The 24,638-nt window shown below is 42.7% G+C and overlaps 1 protein-coding gene across 3 annotated transcripts in view; it reads left to right on the top strand.

Moving 5' to 3' along the window:
* Window positions 1-24,638, top strand: part of plxna2 (plexin A2) — a 233,918-nt gene that overhangs the window by 30,109 nt on the left and 179,171 nt on the right. For all 3 annotated transcript variants that reach the window (XM_024292841.2, XM_024292840.2, XM_036212847.1), the window contains exons 2-3: window positions 2,650-3,968; window positions 10,055-10,237. In XM_024292841.2, coding sequence (XP_024148609.2) covers window positions 2,775-3,968; window positions 10,055-10,237 — 1,377 coding nt within the window. In that variant the 5' untranslated portion in view covers window positions 2,650-2,774. The remainder of the gene's footprint in view (window positions 1-2,649; window positions 3,969-10,054; window positions 10,238-24,638) is intronic.

The raw sequence follows: 24,638 nt of genomic DNA on the forward strand, positions 1-24,638 counted from the left end.
ATTAATAGATAGTGATTCTATAAATTGTGCCCCTTAAAGGGCAGGCGGGGGGAGAGAAGGAGGAGTGTGTGCGGAAATGGTTTCCAATTTGTTCTCAGTTTGTTTCAGTAATAAGATCCAGGCCTCCTCTTCCAGTGGATGAGATAATTAACTCCTGGGGACAGAGCGCCCCGGGGCTTTATCGTTGTGTTTATGGCACACGCAGTGACAAATCTCTGCGGCCATGCTGAGGCAGGGATGCATACTTTAGAGTTGAGCATATATATTTTCTAGAAAATAGACAAGTGGATCTGAAGGGGGTCAAAATGCAAACACATGAGGAAATGTGCAAATAAAATGTAAAGTAGACCATAAAAATGAGAGAATCTTGACCCCTGTATTCAGGTTTCTACAACTACATAACTGTTCTTGTTTAACACATTCAAACCTATATGAAATATGGTTAAAATTCAATTTAGTTGAAAAAAATTGGAGCTCACTAGCACTATCTTTTAGATTCCCTCTGCCTAATGCCTTAGTCACTTACACCCATACTGGGGGTTGACCCATACAAGTGCTGATGGTTTTTGGGTTGTTCAGCACCCATGGAGAATTGTAGACATGTACAGCTGTATCTCAAGGGGAACGATACCTGTCTTCAATTCTCAATGTGCCTGGACAGGTTTGGCTGTATCTCAAGGGGAGCTGTACCTGTATAGGATTCTTCTTTGGCCCGGAGAGGTACAACTGTATCTCCACCAACAGTACCTGTACAGGGGTTGACCCATCTAGGTACAGTTGGTTTTTGGGTTGTCTGTGGACATGGAGAGTCATAGATAGGTTTGGCTGTATCTCAAGGGGAGCGTAGGTGTGTCTAGCATTTCTTTTAAAGTTTGTAAAGCCATCTCAAGGGACTTTATGAAAATGGAACGTGATACGTGTATCGTAAAATATTCATATGGATAATGAAAGTTACACATACTTATGATGTACGGGTAACGCTGTAGTTCTGTGCCCTTACGCCACACTCTAGTTGTTTAGTCGTTAGTAAGGTGCGAGTACTGGCCCCTTACTGAGTGTGTAAAAGTGCTGCATACACAGTGCAGATAATATGTAAGTGTCCAGAGGATGGCCACAGAAACTATGCCGATTATTTGCACATAGACACCCTGTATCCACCCATAAAGACAGTTGTGACCAAAGCATGGAGCTCAATTACTACATTTTCCATGAACCCTTCAGTTTGACGCTTCATCCATTCAGTGGCTTTGTGCTGACGTTAGCACACTTGAGTGAGGGTGTGTGGGTGTTGGAGCACATTACACCAAGTAGAATTTTTCTGGTGAGGCAAGAAAACTGTTAACAATAGAGGAAGGGACTTTTTAATGTAAGACAAGGAAGAAAAATGAGGTGAAGCAAAGCAGAAGAGGGATTTGTGGTCATAAATATCTGGTGTATGACCACAATAATGACCTACTTTACTGAAAAAAAGTGTCATGTGTACAAAAAAAACTTTAGATTTTTTTGTAGAAATCGTCATAATGCATTGGAACTGTTCATAAACACAAACAATAAAAAGGGAAATGAAAGATGGTGAATTGACCTAATTGGTAGGAGCAGTTAGCCTTGTATCCCTTGTTGGTGATAGGCACAACTCCATTATCAACTCTTTTCCTGGACAGTACTTTCTACCTCTAGGTGGGACCGGTCTGCTTTACATCAGTCTCCAGGTCCCTCCAAAATGAAATATTGTGAAATAATGCAGAATCGATTTATCCCTACACCCCTAGTTGGCGCTGTGTTTGGTAGTGTGTGAATATGTGTGTGCATGGTGTAATGGCACAGTAACTGTAAAGTGCCTTGGGTCTTCTGAGAAACTAGAAAAGCACTATATAAATACATACACAACATTTATTTATTTGAATAGAACTAATGTAAAAAACTTAAATTAGATTAAATTTCACTCTCAATTTGTTGATAGAAAGGAGCAATTTAAGACATGTATTTGGTCTGGTGATCTTTACTGTTAGATCAATGAAAGTGATCCAATTAATAATTTTACTGATTTTTAAGTTATAATTTGGATTTTTTTTTTCACAAATAATATTTGGCTGTAGTTGAAATTCTAATATGGCTTGTAGCTTTTGGAATCTTTTGACCATAGTGGCTAGTTATTCAAAAATATGTTTGGAGCAGTTAAGATGAGTGAAATGTTTGTTTTTTTAATTTAAGCCTTTAAAAAGCAAATGCAACGCAGTTCTACATTTGATATGGAGTTGGGTTTCAAGTTAAGGGTTGATTTTTTTTTCTCTCGTTTACATGAACCTTGAGAGTCACTTTCTTTGTTCTGCGTCTCCGTCAGCTCTTTCATTCTCAGAAACTTTGTGACAGAGACAGAGTGAGCATGAGTCATATCAGGCTCATTTCCGCCACTGTAACCCCGCTCTCCTTCCTGCATTGCCTTGCCCTGTCCACTGGTTCCTTTGGAATGTGCACCATAATGGTTTCCACAAATTGTCTTTATTTAATCTCTACTCCCACTTTCTCCAATGCCCTTTGCTCTGCTAAATTCAAACGGTTACACCGACTCTTTCCGTTTGGCCTTGTGAGTCCTATGTGTGTGAAATTATGTGATATCTAACTCTGATTATTTCTTTTTTTTTTTTGCAGAAACATGTGAAAACTCCTGTGAATCCTCGGCCTGCAAGTTAGAGAAGAAAAAGGCACTCACCTCCACTCTTCCTCACATCCGTTCTCCCTGCTTACTCAGCAGTTTCCTTGCAGGCCTGTCAAACATGGATGGGCAGCGGGCTACAGCGTCGTCTCCCTATCGTACATTTGGTGCAACTGCCGCTCTGCTGGGCCTCTGGCTTTTGGTAGTCCCAACTGAATCGAGTGGGCAGACCTTCACCAGTTTCCACCCTGAAAGACGGGACTGGGTTTTTAACCACCTCACGGTTCACCAATCCACCGGTTCTCTGTACATTGGAGCAGTCAACCGGGTGTATAAGTTGTCCGGCAACTTGACCCTCCTTGTTTCCCATGACACAGGCCCAGAGGATGACAACAAGGCCTGCTATCCTCCTCTGATTGTCCAGCCGTGCTCTGAGCCTCTTGTTTCGACCAGCAACGTTAACAAACTTCTCCTGATTGACTATTCCCAGAATCGGCTGTTGGCCTGTGGCAGCCTCTATCAGGGAGTTTGCAAACTCCTGCGGCTGGATGACCTCTTTATCCTTGTGGAACCCTCCCACAAAAAAGAGCACTACCTCTCGAGTGTCAACCAAACAGGGACCATGTATGGGGTCATTGTGCCTTCACAGGGCCAAGATGGCACCCTCTTCATTGGTACGGCGGTTGATGGCAAACAGGACTACTTCCCTACTATTTCCAGTCGAAAGTTACCGCGGGATCCGGAATCCTCCGCCATGCTCGACTATGAAATGCACACAGACTTTGTGTCGTCCCTCATCAAGATTCCGTCAGACACGCTGGCCTTGGTCTCCCACTTTGACATCTACTATGTTTACGGTTTTGCGAGTGGCAACTTTGTTTACTTCCTGACTGTCCAGCCGGAGATCCCGGAGAACAGCATGTCATCTAGTGGATCCAGCAACGACCTCTTCTACACTTCTCGCATTGTCCGCCTCTGCAAGGACGACCGCAAGTTCCATTCCTACGTCTCGCTGCCCATCGGCTGCGTGAAGAACGGCGTTGAGTATCGGCTCCTGCAGGCCGCCTACCTCGGCAAGCCGGGTCGCATTCTCGCCGCCTCTCTAGGCATCAGCGCCCAGGATGACGTACTCTTCACCGTCTTCTCCAAGGGCCAAAAGCAATTCCACCGACCGCCAGATGACTCTGCGCTCTGCGTCTTCACCATCCGGGAAATCAACGCAAGAATTAAGGAGCGCTTGCAGTCCTGCTACCAGGGGGAGGGAAACCTGGAGCTCAACTGGCTCCTTGGGAAGGATGTGCACTGCACCAAAGCGGTAAGATGCTCCTAATACTCGATACATTCTCACTTTCTAGGACATGAAGCTTCTTTGCATTTCTGTCACAACAAACGACTGAAGTACAGCTTTACCATGATGTGATAATGAGTTCAAGATGAAACGCCATATGGTGTGTAGAGGCAGTTTAAAATATCTGCAGGTTAGGTGTCAAACATGGTGCGAACTTTCCCAGTTAACCCAAACATACCACAGCACTGAGCACTTGGACCGCATGCTCTAATGACATAAACAGCAATCACCTGGAAATGTTTTGAACCGTCTATTATTGCATGCACTCCATTTTTATGTAACGCTGTCAAAGTGCTGATATCAAAGGACAAGCGCTCGCACTCGTGTGTCAGCGGTAGACACTTCAGAAATTAAGCAGGTTTGTTTGAATTTTTTTAACAGCCATCAAGAGGAAGCTTTCTCCATGAGCAGTTCCCAAATTACACCCTCCTCTAGATCGCAAAGTGCATGCATGTGTGTGCACTTGTATGTCTTACTTTTTTGATATAATCGCTGGGAGTGTGTATTTTTTCCTGTAGTTTCGGGACCCCTGGTTTAGAACCAATTACAACTGCTACTCTCAGTACCATATTGAATTTTCAAAACCTATATTATCTTTTACTAATATTCACCCATCCAAGCATCGCTAATATTTAGAGTCTACTGCAGAGGAAGGGGTTATGTAAAGGCTGGAATGGGATTTAGTTTGGAATTAAGGACTAGTAATTAAAAATACAACATTTTTGGGGAGGTTTGACGTGTGTGTACTCCCCACAGTCATTCATCTCCCAACGTTAGACCCCACACCATTTCTATTTCTGTTAAAATACCCAATTATCCTGTTAAAAGTCAGTGTATCCGCCACGTGTTGTCAGAGTAGAATTATGTGTCTTGATTCTTCTCTTTCCCTGGAGGCCGCGGCTCCTTTGTGCTTTCATTATGCAACTGTGAATGGTAGCTAAGGATTATTAAAAATTAATGACTAGCTAAGTGTATGACTTGCACATTGGTGTGCCGTCTGCACATCGGAAAGGCTCTATGTGAGTGGACACGCGGTGGAGTGGGGCCTCAAGACATCTCCGCTCCTCAGGGTGATGAGTGCCACTGATTAGCTTCTTTTGTTGCTAATCCCGCCAGACCGCTCTTATTAAAATCAGTCAATTCAGCACTTGCACCATGTCGGGGGTGATTGTCAGGAGCAGAGAGACATGATCCGGAGCTGTCTGTTGGGCTTTATTAGCTCCACCGGGGGAAGATGTTGAAGGAAGCAGAGGAGAGGGCGGGTGGGGGGGCGTAAGAAGGATCCGGCGGTGCATCGCGATGACAGCGGCTGGGAGCCTCATTAACGGTTGGAGCTCGAATTAAAAAAAAAAAAAAAAGTGTTCCAGTTTCCCAGAAGAGTCCTCCAGTCATTGCTGTGTGCATTGAAGGTTGCCAGCTGTTACCTGTAAAGCTCTACCACCCACTGCCTTCTGCGGAACAGCGCTGCAAGTGTTTGTCCTTTTATGGTTTACTCCAAAGCTCTGCCTATTGCTTCAGTAAATGATGTGTTTTTTTCTTTAACTTATCCTTTTCAGCAGCTCAGAAAACAGAAAAGAGTTGGACAGATTTGACTGTTACAGCAGCGTTTATGAATCTTTTGACACACAAGGTGTTTATTTGTGTATTTGAACTTTATATACTGTATATTGTTATCTTTGCATACATTTCCCTTTTCAACTGGACAGAAAACAAATAAAAGAAGATAGTGGGTTATCAAAGATGGGGGATAAGGGTGCAAAAAAGTCATGAAGCTGGAAGATGAAAAATGAAGACAAAGAATAGAAGGGAGTTAAAAAAGTATAAAAGGCATGTTGTCTTCAAAAAGTTTGGACACCCCTGGAGTAAACGATGTGGTGGAAAGTGGATTATCAGAATTTATTTGGTGAAGGAAAGTTTAAATCCTTACAAGTTAGTAGACAGATGTGTGAGCCATGGTGATGTTGGCAGGCAGATGTGAAATCATCAGCCCTAAGGAGCATAGCGGCTCTCATCCACACATTTCCCTTCCTGTCTCTGGTGCTCAGAGCCTCTGTGTGTGGTTTTTGAAGAGAGCCCACGTCTTCAAATCAGGAAATCCTCTCACTGTGATGTGATTTAAAGACTTCCATGCACCACAAAGATCGGATTTGATTGCTTTTACTGCTAACTCTCACCCCCCTCCTAGGTCTGCAGGAGTGCATTTTAGTGTCTTGCGACCGACGAGTGGCTGGCACGCTAAAAACTCGTTTTAAGCCCAGCTCTCTGTTTTTCGAAGATGTTTCTCTGAGCGTTCTTCGAGATCAGGCTGAAATGAGACCGAGGCTGAGCCAAGGGATTCAGACCCAGCAGCCAATCAAAGATTTATCTCCCAGCCGTCCAGCCTCCTGCCATCTGGAGACTCACATGTGTGGAGGAGCGACATGATGGGTTTCTTTTGTATCCCGCCTGTCTGTGAGGCGGGATACAGACCCAGATTCTCCCAGACTTTCATCGTCTCACTTTAAAAAAAAATCTGCTAATGTCCTGTCAACTATTACTTTAGGGTGCATCAGATTCAAAGGCGCATCATCAGTTGATGGTTTTGTTTTTAAAGCAAATCAAACTATAGGACGCATTAAGCGAGACAAAAGAGAGATAAAGTCCATCAGTCAGTCACACTTTATTAATGGCATTTATAGGAACTCTAGAACCAGTTTGTGAACTGCTACATGTTAGCCATGTTAGCAGCGTTAGCCTCCGTAGCATTTTCATGGTACCTGTTACCTGTTGTTTGAAACACGTAAAAAATAAAACTGATAAAACAAGCGTTACTGTGACTTGGCTAACTACCAACTTTGCCAGTAACATAAAAAAATGTCAAACATTGCTACATGCTAGCCATGTTAGCAGGGTTAGCCTCCCTAGCATATACATGATACTTGTTACTCCTAACATTGTTTGCAACACGTAAAAAAACAAACTGATATACATAAAGAAACGTTACTGTGACTTCGCTAACACCCAACTTTGCTAGTATAAAAATGTCAAACATCGCTACATGTTAGCCATAGTAGCATATTCACAATACCAGTCACTCCTAACCTTGTTTGAAACATAAAAAAACACTGAAATCAGTAAAACAAGCATCACTGTGACTACACTAACACATAATAAAAATGTCAAATACTGCCAGACGTTGGCCATGGTAGCGGTGGTAGCTACAAAAACTGTAGCTTCCAACTTTGTTTTCAACTTGTGAAAAATAAAGACAGTTGCTTTCTTCTCAAAATTACTTCAGTACTTGTAAGAACAACTAGTCAATTTTTAGGCATTCTGAATCATAAGGCCTTTTGTCGTTTCTTGAAAAAAAAACTAAGACTTCTATGTGCACCTTGTAGTGCAGAAAATATGGTAGCTAACTAGTGATGGAAGAAAAGGCAAGCCATTGATAACATTAATATGCGTTTATGCTACGTTCACACTGGGCATGTGATACAATGTGTTACTAACCAATACTAGCACATGTCCACCACTTACAGTTGGTGCGAAATGTCAAAGCGGTGTAAACTTCGTGAATCTCGCTCCAGACTGTCTTTCACGGCTTTTTTTTTCAATATATGAAAGACTTGGTGTCATAGAAATATTAAATTCTCCTTCATGATCAGTGTTGAAATGGTCGGTACTTCTGTGAATTGAAGAAAATAGATCAAAATTTAGTAAAAGTGCATTTTTTTATTCGGTTGAAACAGAACTAATGAAATCCTGCCAGGTTGAATCCCAAAACTTTTCTTTACTTTTTATAAAATCTGTTTCCTTTCTTTTCTAAAAGCCAAAAAAAAAGGCAAAAAGGAAATCTGCGAGTGGGGTGAAGACGAAAACTCAACCACACAGAGTCCAGGGGGATTTAAGGATGTGTGCCAAGTTTGCTAAAGCGTACATCATTTGAACAATCTCAATCTAATCAGAACCAAATGGTCTGGAGCCCGGCGGACCATATGTAGAATAGCTGCAAGATTTTTCAGAGACTCGCTGTTTGAACGGCAAGAGTCTGGAAGTGACGGCTGTTCCTCGGGATAGCTGCGAGCTCTCCCATCTGATACATTCTGTGCAGCCACACATAAAAAAGCATGTTGAGTAAGAGGAAAAAAAAAAACATTAAAAAAAACTTTGCATTATTGCTTAGGAAAAAATGTACAATAATAAGCTTGCATTTTTTCCCCTTCATCTCCCTGATTAAAATTCTGCAGCAGAATACTTCCTTTTGCTCTCTGGGCTATTTTAAGCAGAGGACATAAAAAGAAGTGCCATAAAGTGAGGGGCGGGACTATAGTGGCGGAGGCGATTATTCACAGTCAGCGTTATTGCTGTAGGAAATGTGTGCGGAAAATGCTTTACAAGCGCGGCGTGTGCTGAGAGGCTGATCTGAATCCCAGAGTGGGAAGTGTCACTCATCTGTGTGTACAGTACCTCTGTGACGGGGACATAAACAAGGACACAGGGATGCTCCACAGATGCTGCAGATGAACTGACACCAGAAGAAATGAGTCGGCGTTAGAAAGAGCGGCTTGAATATTCAGAGGTTGTGCACAGTGGATGTGATAATAGCATGTGTAGTAGGAAGGGAACTAATTCAGGAATAGAAAAACGATTGTTTTTCCTCTTCTTCGCATGTAATTTGAGCTAATTCAATGAATTCTGTTCTTGGTGTTCATGAGATAAAGGGCATTACTGCTATGTAATTATAAGTGCACCCACATTGCCAAATTTTCCTCCATCCATCCATCCATTTATTTTCTAAACCCACTTTATCCCTTTTGGGGTCATATGGTTGCTGGAGCCTATCCTAGCCACAGTTGTCGCTCACAAGGAAGTATCCACAAATTGAAGACCCACTCAGATAAAAAAAATGTGTTTTTACTATGCACTTGTGATATTTTTTTGATTATGGAGGACATATAAAGGGAGGATTTTGATTCTAATTTTTATTCAAATTTTTGCAAATCAGGAGCAGATTTAAAAAAAATGGTTGGAAATGGCTTGTAGTCAAAAAGATGCATGAACATCTTTGTTTTCGTCATCTGAGTTGGCATCTGGTTTAAAACTGTGCACTGGATAGCTCGATTATTATTCACCATTTTTGTTGTGCCAGTATTGTTAGCTTGGGCTGATAATAGAGAGATGAAAGGAAATGGAGGCGGGCTTACTGTAGGAACAGTCCCGCCCACAACTCAGAGGTACATTTTTGATGCATTTTCATTAATTTTGTTTAAAAAATGTAAATTAATAAATTTAAATACATGGGTTTTGAGTAATAAACCTGGAAAACTTGTTTGTTTTGACTGTAAAACCATCTTTTTAAAAACAAGATTTTTTTTTAATATAGTTTTGGGGTTTTGTCATTTCATTTTATTTTGAAAAACACAATATATATATATATATATATATATATATATATATATATATATATATATATTGTTCATATGACTTTTTTATCTTTATTACATTTATTCCTAGATTTCACTTTATTTTAACACAAATTATATTTTCATTAGGTATTACTTACCTTGATGTATGATTATATTATATTATCTGCTTACAGTTATTGTTGTTGAAAAACTACTGAATCAGACCCTGTTTCTATCACTTTAGTGATTAAAACATAAACCATCTGGGTGATAACTTTTAAATGTAGAAGGCATTAGTGATTTTACATCAAAAGTTTATCAAAGTGTAATTAAATCACATTTTATTACTTCACACAATCTTTTAAACTTTCTAAATAAACTATATAGTATTCTGTGAAAACAGAGTTTTAGGTGGAGGTGAATTAAAAGTGGAACAACCATAATGCTCTATAGTCTCACCTCTTTTGTCTGAAAGTGTCACCACAGCATACCCATCACTCTCTTTCTTTGCATCTGTCATCTTGTCAGTAACATGTTTGCTGCGTCTAGATCAGGTTTTCTGCAAGTCATTGTATTACTGACATATTTCCCAAACTCTTTTTCTGATGCTATTTTTTCCTTGTGAGTTCTGTTTTGTTTTATCCTTTCTTCTGTTTACATTTCTTGCAGCCGGTTCCCATCGATGACTCCTTCTGTGGTCTGGACATCAACCAGCCGCTCGGCGGTTCTCAGCTGGTCACTGGCCACACGCTCTTCACTGAGACTCGGGACCGCATGACGTCGGTGGTTTCCTACGTCTACAACGGCTACTGCGTCGCTTTTGTGGGCACAAAGAGTGGACGTCTGAAGAAGGTAAGCCCAAAGTCTTTGTATCATCTCAGGTGGACTTTCCTATTGTCCTTATTCTGAGGGACTTTGTCTACTTCCTCCTGTATACTTTAGGGCCAAAAACATGGGCATGGTAATTTCTTAGGTTGCTGGAACACCCAGAAGCATAACTTTTTGTCTTTCTGATTGTGGAGTCTTTGACGATTTCATCACTTAAAGAGAACAGACAGTGATAAACACCAGTGGTTCGATGGATAAAGTCATTAGTGGTTTCATGAGAAAGGAATTTGGGACTATAGCTTGAGTGGGTTCACAACAATCACTGATGCAACCATAAGTTCTGGTAAACCTTGCAGCATCAGCTATTCCAGCTTGTGGGATATTTTATTACATGGTCAAATTGTTTAGTTTATATCCAAAGCTGCCAGACCTGAGGGTCATATTATGGTTCAGAGCATTGATGTCTGAAACTAGGTACACATCACGATGTATGTTTAAGAACACGCTAAGTGGGCATTCTAGAACTTCCTTATAGCATATGGTGTTCACACTGAACTATCCGCTACTAGCACTTGTCCGACACCTACAGTTACAAGAAGTGCAAATCTCATGAATCTTGCTCCAGTCTTTTTCTTTAACAGTTGTATTCCAAAATACGAAAACTTGTTGTCACAGACTTCTAGCCAGGCACAAAGCACAATAGTTAATTCTCCTTCATAATCTATTTCAAACGGTTGGCACTTCTGTGCTTTGAATAGGATACTACCCATAGGTCACTAGAAAATCCAAATTCTCATAGGTCAAAGTTCAACTAGTTTAACTTATAAAGCATGCACCATCACTGATTACTTGGATCAGGTGTGTTTAGCCACTAAGGAACTCCAATGGCAGGTTGGTTGGAAAACATGTAGGACACCAGCCCTCAATCCCTGGATTTGGACACCCCTGGTATAGACTTTTTATTGAAAGTAGTCCTTTGGACCCGCCTTTCTGAGCCCAGAATGAACGTACACTAGAAACAAGGTTGTACGATAGAAGTATACATGGATGTATGAGTGACCAACAAAGAGTTCACTGAGTTTTTAATACAAAAAGTTCTACTGTTCGTACTGTTGTATAACTAAACATTTGTTGATAAGAATTTGACAAAATGAAAGTTTGAAAGCTTTGTCTGCTAGCATCAATGGCAAAGTCTTTGGTGTAACTCTGTACCATCTGATGGGTCAGTATAGGTTCTCAATCATTCAGATGACATTGCCTTAAAGTTGAATTGTGGTATACAGACGTCTAATGAACCGTTTCATCATCATGATGAAGCTACTCAGATGAGTAGATAAGAGGACTATAAGTCCAGATTCCATGACTCAACTTCTAGATATGTATCGTCTGGCGTTCTACAAAGTGATAAATAACATGGAAACTAATACTGTTTAGTTTCATAGACAGAAAACGGTCTTTACATTGTCCAAAGTGATACAAGACCCTACTTTCTTTGAGATCCATGAAACGCCTTGGGGTGTAGGTGTTTCCAGCAATACCTGGCTTACCAACATGGGCTTAACAAGCTATCAGTTGAGTGAGTTCCTGTACATTTGAATGGTGGTACCGTTCTACTGGTTCCTGCAGAAGGCATAGAGAGACCAGTCCCTATGGTGAGAGGCTGCAGCAGCCGCAGAGGGCTAGAGGCTCCCGGCCAGCTCATAATGATAGATTTCACACTCCAGCTACAGGAAAAGGGGTATTAGATGAGATAGCACCCATAGGATAACACAGTGAGGACAATGAGCGCCTTGTTCTTGACTTCGGAGATGAGAGTTCTGGTTTTCCGTCAGTTCTGCGCCTTTCCGGAGTCATTTTGGAGCGCAGTCGGTGGTTGACACCAATCAAAGCAGCGCAGTTCTATATGCTTAAAGCCAATAGGGTGTTTTTTTTTTTTTTTAGATCCTGCATCAAGAAATAACACATATATACCATTATGTCATGTCCTTTGTCTGGCAGTCTGGTGTTTACCCACATTGTTTTGGTCTCAGGTCATTTATTATTTATGTTTCACCCGTCGGGCTGCTGGTGATGGAGGGTAACGTCCATGATGCAATTTCCTGTTGGAAAAAACTCTTCTCTCCTGTGAGGCTCAAGGAAATGAGACACAAAGGGAGGTTTTGCTGTTCTTTTTATTTTTTTTTCTTTCTTTGCACACCGTTTTATCTCCACACTTCTTCTGTTCGCCATGTTTCAGTCTGCGGCTGCCACTCCCACCCTCGCCACCTCCCTCCGTCATCTGCCCACTCCTACAGAATCCATGCAGAATAGCTGCTGCTGTTGTGTGTGTGTGTGTTTACCTAGACTGCCTTCTCACAGGGCCGTGACGGTAACCACAGTAACACCAAACAAGAGGGGGAAACTAACCAGGATGTCAGAGGAGACAAAAGCAGCGAGTTCCACAGCAAGAAAAGAATCAGCACCTGCAGAACATTCGTGTGACACTTCTTTAATTCATTATCAACTACCATCCAAGCACTACCAGGTAGCTGGTAGACATTGGCTACAGTACTCTGATTACATGCATTTTTAAAGGTTTGGGTGAAAAAAATCATGAATTTAAAGCACACGACTTTACAACACAACGACTTTACAATACTCCCAGGTGGTCACATATTGACGTTTGGTTAAGGACCCCTCTGCGTCACTTTTTGACATTTTGGGTGTTCCCAACTCGTCATTTTTGACGTGCTGGCTGTTCCCATTAAATTACATCCTCAACCTCCGGGCCGCCAATCGGAACTGGGACGTGGAGCGCACCGATACCCTAATCCTAACCCGGCACTGGACACGATACCATACACGGTACCAGATGCAGTACTCTGCAAAACCGGATGCAGTACCGGATGCGAACCGGTACCAGGTTAGGGTACCGGTCCTAGATGCATTCCGAGGACCAGTCCGTATCTGTTACCACATCCCAAGGGCTGCTGACCCTAACCTGGCCACGGACCCGAACTAGTACCAGATGTGATACCGAGCGGGAACCGGACACAAACCGGTACTGTGTTAGGGTTAGGGTACCAGTACTGGATGCATCCTGAGGACCATCCCACGTCTGGTATCACGTCCGTTAGCACATCCCAAGGGCTGAGCACCCTAACCCACACTCGGTACCAATAGCTGGTTAGGGTTAGGATACTGGTGCTGGATGCGTCCTGAGGAAGCAGTCCATGCCTGGTTCCGCATCCCTTAGCCCATACTGAGGGCTGCAGACCCTAACCCAGTACCGGACACAGTACCAGATGCGGTACCAGACGGGTTGCTGCTCTCAAACCGGTACTAGATGCGGTACCGGGCGCGAACCAGACGCAGTAGCGGACGCTAACCAGGAGCGGGTTAGGGAACCAGGGCTGGACGCTGAGGACCGGTCCCCATCCGTTACCACATCCTGAAGGCTGCAGAACCTTGATTGGCTTCACGAACAGCCAGCACGTCAAAAAATTACGAGTTGATGACACCCAAAACGTTAAAAAGCAACACGAAGGGTGCCTTAACCAAACAGCAATATGTGACGACTTGAGGATGAGAATTTTTGGACTTTAAAAAAAAAATGCTGCCTATGTTGTTTATAATGTAGCAGCAGCATTGTGTTTGAATGAATCCAATGTGGTTGAAACCATTCGCCTAAAAAAAAAGACAACAATTAAGTCATTTGCATACTGGTATGTTGCTGGTGAAGGGGGATTCACGATTTGCACACAATCCAACAAGCTCTGACTGTTGACCTAACGTGCATAAAAAAGGAGAAGGACCAGAATTACAGTGCAGGAAGAAAAAGGCAAATTTCCTATTAAATATTTGCTCGCTGCGTCATGGAGGTAGAGTACACCATATTCCATTCACGGTCTCGGTGTCAGAGGCAGGCCAGACGTATCAGGTGACCCAGCGACGTTTGCAGCTCCTCTGCAGAAAGAGGATCCACTCTGGCTGGGATGCGTCGGGCTTCCTGTCGATCCAGGAGCGACGCAGCTTTGAAACGTTTGGAGTGACACTGCACTATCCTGTCACTGCAAAGATGATAGACGGATGGATGGGGGAAACGGAGGGGTGGGCAAGTATCCCTGTTGAAGGGGGAGGGGGCGGGTGTGAGCCAAAGATGAGAAGACGAAATTGCGAGAAGAGGGAAGGAGTGGGAAGACGTGTGGGAGGGTAGGAAGGAAGAAACTACTGAAATGTGAATTTAGTGTCACCGAAGAAACCAGGACTGCAGCGCAGCTTGTAATTGGATTGGCTCCCTTCCTGAAGTTGCCCCCCCCCTCATCCTTCCATTTACCACTCCTCCATTGAATTGTGCATCCCCCCCACCACCTTCCCCCGCGCTCTCCCTACAGACCGGCTCCAGTATGTATACTCGGCTGTTTCCCGGGCTTTGCTGGAGCATGGCGAAGCATGAGGGATGGTGCAGGCGGATATCGCAGCCTGTGGCAGACTTATGTGTGGGATTGATTGAGGAAGAGGAGCTAAGAGGGTAAGGGGGGGTAGACGAGCGGACTCGGGGGTAAGAAGATTGCACATGTGGTTTGATCGACCCAAAGAAACAATAACATTACACTTGTGAGCCGCATTCAATGCAACAGCTCTCGCAGTCCAGGCCGATGTGTACACAGCATGAAGTGATTACACTGGACTGTGTGATCTGGGATCAAAGGCCTGTGTGTGTGTTTTGTATGTTCCTGACGACGCCATATGAAGGGCTTCTGCTCTTGTTTTCCTTGCAGTTCAGTAAATTTGTGTCACAAGAGATTCCCAGGAGCCGGTTCAGGGTCTCTAGGTCGCACCCTCAGAAGCAGTGTTTGTTATAGGGGGGCAAAAATCTCCACCAGCTCTCCAGGACGTCGCAACATTTTAGACAATTTTCATTCTCTGATATTCCAACAATATCTTTAATCTTAGTTTGGAAACTACAAGCTAAAAAAGGAAAGTAAGCGTTAGTCACAACTGCCCTTACGGGTAGATGTGGCTGTATACTTGCAAAAAAATGGGCAAACCTGCACAGGGCACACAGTGAAATGTGCTGTGAGCAAAAAGTTTGCAAGTTGCGTAAGAATGAAGTAGGTGAGATGCAGATTTATCTTCTTTCAACCCTCTCCAAATCCTGCACACTGCGCGAGGAGCTTGTTTGTGCTGTTCAAGTAATAAGGGTCCATTTCTTGCATCTAGCCTGTCTGTTGAGCTGCGTTCACACTCACTGTGATTCACACATCTGTGGCATCAAGTTTTAATGCTAAGTACAGATGTGATCTGAAGTCCTGGGGTGTGGTTTTAGTGTCGGGGAAAGTCCGACAAAACCATGTTTTGACCGTGCGGCGCAATTTGGGCGTGAGATGCGAAATGTCAAGAGTTCAAAAATTAGAACTTTGGTGCATCGTGTCAACCAATCAGGGACTCACCTTCGGGATCTTAATGTTTTCAGGGAATCGATTAGCTGGTAGAAAAGAATCCAACATGGCTGACTGATGTGAGCGCCTCATCCTGATTTTTCTTCCAATTTTCTTAACCTGCTGGGGCCTGGAGGTTACCGGCACTTGTCCCGGCTACTGTTGAAAGGCAGGATACAACCTGGCCAGCCTGTCCCATGACCTATGGGGTTGGAGCCATTGCACCTGCTGCGCTGGCTCCCGCAGCGGTTCTCTTTCTGCTAGCGAGCGAGCTCCACTGCCCGATGTAGCAAATAAGATCCGCCAACTGAGGCCTGGTGTAGCAAGTAAGCTTTGTCCCCCAAGGGTTGTTGTTGCTGGAGTGATTTCACTTGCCAGGCCGGTTCCTTTGGCGGCGGAGATTGCTATGCTGGACCCTGGGTGGCAGAGCCCGCTCTCTACACCAGCCCCCTGTCAGCGGAACTTGCTGGTTTCTCCATCTTCCACTTCCATGTTTTGAAAAGGACACTACCTATTTGTTACTACTAAATCCAAGTCCCTGATTGATCATAGTTTAAATGGTTAAGCTTTGGACACATGTGCAATAGCCATATGTATTGTACACAGAGCCCAAAAACGGTCGGACAACCCTAAAATCTGCAGCACTCGTACATGTGTATGTGACCAGGGATAAAGTCACAGGAATGTGGTTTATTCTTTTTCATAGTTGTATTATTTAAACTAGAACAATCTTTGGATGTTTAAGTTAAACACATGCGTGTTCCTGACAGGAACCGGGGCTGGTCGGTGTCAAGGACAACATCAAGGAGGAAGGGAGAATTGGGCAGGAGTTGAAATAGATGTCGATCACAGACTTGAGTGCACGTTTTAAAGTTGATATCAAAGCCATCACAGCAACACATGAATCAAAAGGTTAAGTCGAGCTCAGCAGAACCCCATCAGGATTATCTCTAGTGATCAAAGCCAAGTGGTACACAGTAAGAGAACTACTTTTTCTGTCTGTGGTTATCTGTTTTTTTTATTTTTATTATTTTGTTTCAATGCATAAAATAAATAGCTTGATTTCTGAATTGAACCACAGTCACATTAACTTATCTGAAGGCATTACATTATACTCATTTATCATACTCACCCCAAAACAGTCCCATGTTAAGTTCATCAAACTATTGAACAGAAAGACATGAACCGTGGCATACGTGAAGGGAAAAAAAAGTGTCTTCTTGAAGGTCATGGAGGACAAATAATAGCATTTTACAGCCAAAATTAGCCCCTATCAATTCACTTTAATGTTTGCTATAAAACAAGTGCTTTATGGTCCTAATTTAACATTTTACCATTTCTCAGAAAACCGAAGAATCTCCATTAATGGTTTTTATGATTGCAGGTCAAAGAAAATGTAACTTAAACCAGCTCTAGCTGTTGCTAGCTATCGTTAGCAAGACTATTCTGCAAAAACAGCTACTAAAACCATTGACTGTATATGGGAACTGAATCGAGTATGATGTCATACACAGAAAAAGGCTTACATTCTGCTTCAGAGAAATTACGTCAATTTGGTCACTATTTTTTTTTTTTTTTCACAATACGGGCACCGCCATCTTGGAGCTGCCGTGTTGTAGTAGGCAGTTATTGGTTGGAGTCAGTCTGAGTAAACGTTTCTATGACGACCAATCTATCCACTCAGGAATGAGCTTGTTGAAAGGCCCCACCCCTTCCACTTGAACGCGGGCTCGGGGGAACCTGTAAATGTTTTGAAGAGTCAAGATGAGACCACATACTTTTTTGAGGCGTCAGTTTGTAACTTGAATACCAAAAACTACTCACATATTTACCGTAGAATGGTTATTCTAACAAATATATTGACTGAGTATTAGTTGTTGTTTTCAATAGAGATCTATGGGATTAAGTGTGGAAAGGTCACTCAGTCCAGTTCTCTTATACAGTCAATGAGTGTAGCAAATGAAAGCTGCTTAAATACAAATTCTTAAAAAAGTACTGTATACAGATACAACCAGGCCTATGCCTATAGGCCTGGTTGTATCTCATAGAAGTTTCATAGAATTGACTCTCAATGCCATCAGTGGAAAACTTAGTTCAATGCATTGCATTACAAATAAAGTACGGTTGAGAACTGATTCCAGTTCCTTTTTTCTTGTCATAATGCATTAGTGCATAATTGTGAAGTGATTCGGATGATGTCATTTGGTGTTGACATAGAGGACTTCAAAGGACCAGGTGTCTGGATGGACGAGCGTCCTGGTGAAACTGGTTCATGCGACAGAGGGTCGCCCGGCTCCCACACTGGCCTGAATAAACAGCGTGTGGCGTGCAGACTCTGTCACTGAGGCTAGCAGCTGACCGGAGCGCATGAAACACTGCGGACTCGTATGCAGGAGGGCAGCTGCTACTGCAGAGCCCTGGTGGACAGGTTAGCAGAATCTCCATTTGAGCCCTTCCTTTCCTTTCCCTCTTTATGCTCAGTTCACTGCACACGAACCCTCTGAGATATAGTCCTTAAATTCGTTGCACATATGGGGAACGTGATCTGAGAGCGCTGACGGCCTGGCCCGCAGACCCAGAGGGTGCTCACCTGCTCGTGCATTCGCTCGCCTTTCAAGTGATGGTTGATGTGTTCTCTGACCCTCCAAGTTTTGTGTTTGCTGAAACCCAGCTGAGGTCTGTTCCACACAGTACACGCACATTTTTGGACAGAAAAGTATGACTTCAACTCTGGAACTAACGCTCCAGTGTTGACATTCTTTCGACTACCGTAACTCTTCAACCGTTGACGCAATTAACACTTCCGCTCGCCATAGTTTGTTTACATTAAGAGTGGGGACATCTGGACCCCCCAAGACAGTGCGCTGAACTTTTATTTTTCTTTGATTCTTGAGTTTCACTAATGTCCATGACAGACATAAAATCCTGTCCACCTTTGTCATGGAAGGAATCACATATCAATATGTGGTTGGAGTCATCTGGACCCCAAAGAGAGCGGAAGGGTTAATGTAATTCCAGTGGACTTTGAATAGGAGATAAGCAGCATAAATCAGCTCATAAAAGTCAGCTTCTTGAATCAGTTGTAGAGCTGTGTGTTTCTTAGGTGTCGCCTCTGGTATCAAAGGGTTAAAAGTCAGAGATTTTCTCAAAATGTCCTTAACTTAAAGTCAGAAATGGCCCCTTTTTTGCTGACATGGAAGGTAGAATTCCTAAATTTGGTAGTGCGACTTCTCATTTTGCTTCTACTTTAATGCCTTCACTCTACTTTTGCCGCAAAACTGGGAGAACATTTTCCCTGACTGGACATTTTTAGCAGGCGAAGAGAGCTCATGCGTGACAGCGCATGTCAAGATGTAATTTGGAAGATAATGAGGCTGATGTGCACCACCTGCAATTAGGGATGGAGCCGTGAGACGGTCTCTAAACAGGACTGTGATTAAGCCGGGGCTGACAACAATGATGAACGCGTCTTCCCCACATCAAAAGGCAAAAGCAGCACAGTCAGGCGTCTTTTGGTTTTATTGAGTTGTTGGGGGCAAGAAAAAAGGTTTAGTGATGTAGCCAGCCGCACCATGGGGTGCAGGTAGAATATCAGGGGGCACGTCCAGGAGTGCTGAGAGTTTGGGATGTCATATTCCTCCTAAGCTGTTAAAAAAGCCATTCTATCATAATATCTGTTCATCTTTTTAGTTTTATGTTGGATGCTCCTCCTGACACTACACTGTGCATTTACCGGGCTGGGGACATGCTCAAGCAGGACACTAGTTTGTGCCCTGTTCAGACTGCATTTCTCTTTTTTTCCCAGAAAAAAATAGTTTTAAAAATTGTAATTGGCAAAATGGTTGAATACTAAAATAGTGAATTTAGTCACAAGATGGAAGTTTGTCAGCAGCTTCATCTCAAAACTGTACCTCTTTGCCACCAGCTTAACTGTAAGGTCATGGTACTTGGTACTACAGTACTGCTCTAATATTCAAGTTCAAAAATGTTTACATTGAACGCCATTCAACCAACGTTTGTTTTAACGCTACATTTACACATTTACATTTGACTCCAGATTTGATCTGACTGATGTCATCTGCACACATAAAAACAATGGGGACTGTCTGCAAGTGAATCTTGTTGTGATTTAGCAACAGTGTGACTGCAAACAGGCTCCCAGGAAATGATTTACAGAGCACGGAAACAAGGAAAAAAATATTTCTTTCTTTTTTTTTAAGAAAAACAAATTTATATGAGAACCTGCCAAAAACTTCAAATATTTTTCATTATTTTTTTTTCTGGACAACAGATTTTGTGACACAAAACAGAAAGAAAAAAAAATAGAATGAAATGATCAATTCTTTTAGATTTGGTCATAGCCATAGAGGCTAAAAAGAGTTTCACAAACTGTTTCAAAATGAGTTTCTAATGTAAATTGGGAGCAGTGTTGCACTGCTGTGAATGGAGACTGACTGTATAGCAAGCCGCATAGTTGCTTCATGGTGAACTTTCTTGGTTCCGGTTATCTTCATTGAGTTCAATAAAGAATGAAAAAATAAAATTGCATATCACTCTCACTTGGTCTGGTTCTTATGGTCCCTAATCACTGTCTAAGACTCAGTTTAACTGCTCCTGTCTAATTCATGTCATTCTCACTCCCTGGCTTCGTCAACTTGAGTTCAAGCGGCCACTTTTAATGAAAAGTCAATGCAAATGCACGTCAACACAAATATCGGGCTTCCACAATCAGAACTCTTGCCTTCAACCAGTTGAGCTTTTAAGCTTCATTCACCCTGGCTGCATTGGTTCACATTCAAGTGACCTTTTTCAATTAAAAGTCTATCCAAACACATAGACCAGATATTTGAGCTTTCGCGATCATGCTCATAATCGCTTGTCACTACACACGTTTTGAAGTCTGGTCGTGGGCTCTGTATATAAATCAACTGGTTGATCAATCAATCCGGGACTCTGACTTGGTGGTGACGTCTGGGTGCAACACATCCTTACTCCCAAATCGTAACATATTGACATTTGGTTAAGGAGCCCACCGCGTCACTTTTTGGATATTTTGGGTTTCCCCAAGTCGTCAATTTTCGACATACTGGCTGTTTGTAAAAGCGAGGGTCCGAAACCTTTGGGGACGTGGTACCGGTTCCCCACTGGTCTTTGGGACACATCCAGTACCGGTACCCTACCTTAAGTGGTAGCCTACTGGTTCGTGTCTGTTCACTTCAGCTACCGGTTCAGATCCGGTATCACATCTGGTCCAGTGTTGGGTTAGGGTACCAGGTTTATATACTACGCGTTGCAGTACTGGACCGGTTCTGGTTCATGGTCTGAAGGTTGTGGACCCGTGGTTTAATGGTAACAGCCCATATGTCAAAAACGACGACTTGGGGACACCCAAAATGTCAAAAAGTGATGCGGAGGGGTCATTAACCAAACGTCAATATGTGACGACTTGGGAGTGAGAATGTGTTGGTGGGTAGCATCCTTTTCTAAACAAGGAAGTCGCTGTAAACATGATCACAAAGAAAAAATGTACAATTGTGTTTTATCCCTGGCCAGAGTTAGATGACACCAATACATTTATTGGAACAGATCTATGAAAACAAAAAAATCTGGAGCATAATTTGCGGAATTTGCACGCTTGGACTTTTCGCTCTGAGCCTCTACCAATTGGAGGTGGCGCCTTAGCTCTAGTAAACAGTAAAAAAACAACAAGAGCAGAAGAATCCCCTTACTGCCTCTACCTGCTTGTCTGGCACTGGTTTAGTGTGAACACCACTGGCTAAATTCGCGACCCTGAAACCGGGTTTAGCACGTTCTTGAACGCACCACACACCCCAGTGTGAATGCAGCACTACACTGGTGCCAACCTATAGGCGTAACCACCAGGAGCAATGTGGAGTTCAGTGTCTTGCCCAAAGACACAATTGCTCCATAACACTCAACACATGGAAACCCACATTTTAATGAACTAATATTTAAAACAGATAAACATAAACGGCTCTCATTTCAGTTTACATGCTCATTTTTTGCTATGTTTACTGTTCCTTCTTCGCCATTTCTCAAAGGATTGCAATAAACAAGAGAAAGGTACAAAGAATTAATCATTTTAATTACTTTATTATACATTGCCATTGTCACAGTGGGGGGTGTGTGCTAACCTTGTGGTGCCATTTGAAGAAACACAATTACAGGAGAAAAGAGCCACAGGTAGAATTGTTTCCAATCAACGTAAGCACGAATTGTTGTTTCTCATTAAATGGTTCCTTTTTTGTTGTTTTGGTTTAAATGGTTGTTGCATCTCTTTGTTTCGGATTGAATGGTTTGGTGTAATTAATCCCTCGCAGAACAAATAACTGCACCCTTTTGTTAGACCATTACCCCCGCTTTGTTTCTGTTGCATGAAATGAAACGATAAACCAAATAGACCCGCCCGGCTTATTATGACTGCTGGCATTAGAAATAAAGAATGGAATTGCTCGGGGCAATAAGACCTAATTATTATTTTATCAGAGGGAGCAGGTGCCGATCCACGTCTACGCCGGCTATCTTTGGGACTCCTGCTTTAAAGATCTCATTTCCAGCAATCCCATATAATTATTTAATCCCACCAGCTCTTCCTCGGTCGCCCACAGGCAAAACCTGGAGGTTTGACGTAGCCCAGAGAAATTGCTTTTTGCAGCAGGCAAACCGTTTCCGTCTGAAAACATCTTGCAGCACTTCTGCAGAGTGTCAAGCCTCTGTTTTAACCTTTAAAGCGAGAGGCCGGCCGAGTCGAGAGCGAGCAGATGAGCTGGCGTTTTGGGAGCGCCCCTGACGAGGGGGTCTCAGAGCGACCACGTCTGTGAGAGGCCTCGAGTGAGTCTGTTTTCACTCTGAGGTAGTTCACTGGACTTGGTTTGAGTAGACAAGGAATGTAGAAGTGGGAAAATAAAGCAGAACAAAAAGGTTGTAATCACATTTGAAAGCAGACGGGTGTTTGGTTCTCTTCACCAGAGTTCAGGAGAGCGTTCACATCTGCTGCTTAACCGAGCAGACGGAAACAAACTGATGTGGATCAAACATGAACCAAAAGGATCTGTGTGAATCAGAATCAGCTTTATTTTCCAAGTATTAGAGCACCTACAAAAATTTGACTCCTGTAGCTTATATGTACAACGACAAAACAAAAAGACAAATACCGTATTATCTGCACTGTAAGGCACACTTTGAAGCCTTAATTTAATTCAGAAAAAGTCAATGTGCCTTAAAATCATGTTTTTAACATGGATTCATTCTGGTTGTTCTTTCTAATGTTGAACGCGATACATTGCGTTCTGTCAAAACGTTTGATGACGCTAAAGCTAACATGTAGTGGTATTTGAGTGTTTTTGTTTTTTTTACATTTTACTAACAAGGCTGGGAGTTAGCGTAATCACAGAAACATTTGGTTTTTTTTTTTTTATTTTAGTAGTATCAGTCTGTTTTTTACATGTTGTAAACAAGGTTGAGAGTTACAGGTTTTGAGAATACAATAACTCTTCTTACGTGATTAATGCTTCTAACATGGCTAACGTTTCTAACGCTTCTAATTTGGCTAACATTTCCGACGTGGCTAAAACTTTTAATGTGGCTAACATTCCTAACCTGGCTAATGTTCCTAACCTGGCTAATGCTGCTAACTGGGCCAACATTTCTGATGTGGCTAACGTTTCTAATATGGCTAAGGCTTCTAATGTGGCTAATATTTCCACTGTGGCTAACACCTCTAATGTGGCTAATGTTCCTAACCTGACTAATGTTTCTAATGTGGCTAACACCTCTAAGGTGGCTACATTTCCAACGTGGCTAACACTTTTAACGTGTCTAACACTTCTAATGTGGCTAATGTTCCTAAACCTGTCTAATGTTCCTAACTGTAGTGTATGACAACAAACCCTGTCGATTGTTGATGACGTCACGGATGCATGTACTGGGCATGTGCGGGCTGGAAAGCTACGGAAAATAAAGCACGGTGACTGCTACTGAGACCCGAGTGGATTATTAGTGTTAATATGAGAGAGAAACACTACACTAACCTGGCTAGCATTTCTAATGTAGCTAATGTTCCTAACCTGGCAAATGTTTCTAATATGGCTGGCTATGGCTTCTACAATGGCTAACGCCTCTAATGTGGCTAACATTTCCAACGTGGCTAACACTTTTAACGTGGCTAACATTTCCAACGTGGCTAACGCTTCTAATGTGGCTAAAGTTTTTATTCTGGATAATGCTTCTAACATTGTTAACGCAGCTAATGTTTTTAATACGACTAATGCTTTTTAAGTGGCTAACACTTCTAACATGGCTAAAATTTCTAACATGGCTAATGTTTCTAAGGTGGATAACCTTTCTAAAGTAGCCAATGCTTCTAATGTGGCTAAACTTTCCAACTTGGCTTACGCATTCTAATATGGCTAAAGCTTCTAACATCGTTGACACTTCTAATGTAGCTAATGTCTCTAACTTGGCTAATATGTAGCATGCTACAAGTTCTAGGTCCACTTCAGGTCTTGTGAGATGGAGGACCCCAAGAATTTGTGTCAATCTATTAAATGGTCAGGTTTAATCATCAGAAAGATTTCTTATTGTAGGGCAGCTAAAGCCAGCCTTGTTGGCTAATGATTACCTGAATCGGATATGTTCCAGCCAATCAGATCTGAACATTACCTGATTTGGTAACTATAGCAGTCGTGGCGCGGAGGATCAGGAGGACAGAGTTAGACATCCTAGAACTATCTGCTCCTGGCTAATTCCAGTGTTGTTTATGAGTGTGGCCCAGCAGGAGGTCCGTCTAACATTCTTAAAACCTACCCTGATCTTGACCCCCCCTCCTCACACACTGCTCAGACATTAACCCCCGGTCAGATGAAGAGGAGGCTGGGGACAGCCATGTGCCCTCAGGCTCAGGGCGCCCCCCTTTCCTGACACTCCGCTCGCACAAACCCCTTCATCTACCAGACTCTGTCCCAGCGTCTTTTAAACGCTTCCGT

The sequence above is a fragment of the Oryzias melastigma genome, linkage group LG7 (genome assembly GCF_002922805.2).
Source record: "Oryzias melastigma strain HK-1 linkage group LG7, ASM292280v2, whole genome shotgun sequence".
NCBI lineage: Eukaryota > Metazoa > Chordata > Actinopteri > Beloniformes > Adrianichthyidae > Oryzias > Oryzias melastigma.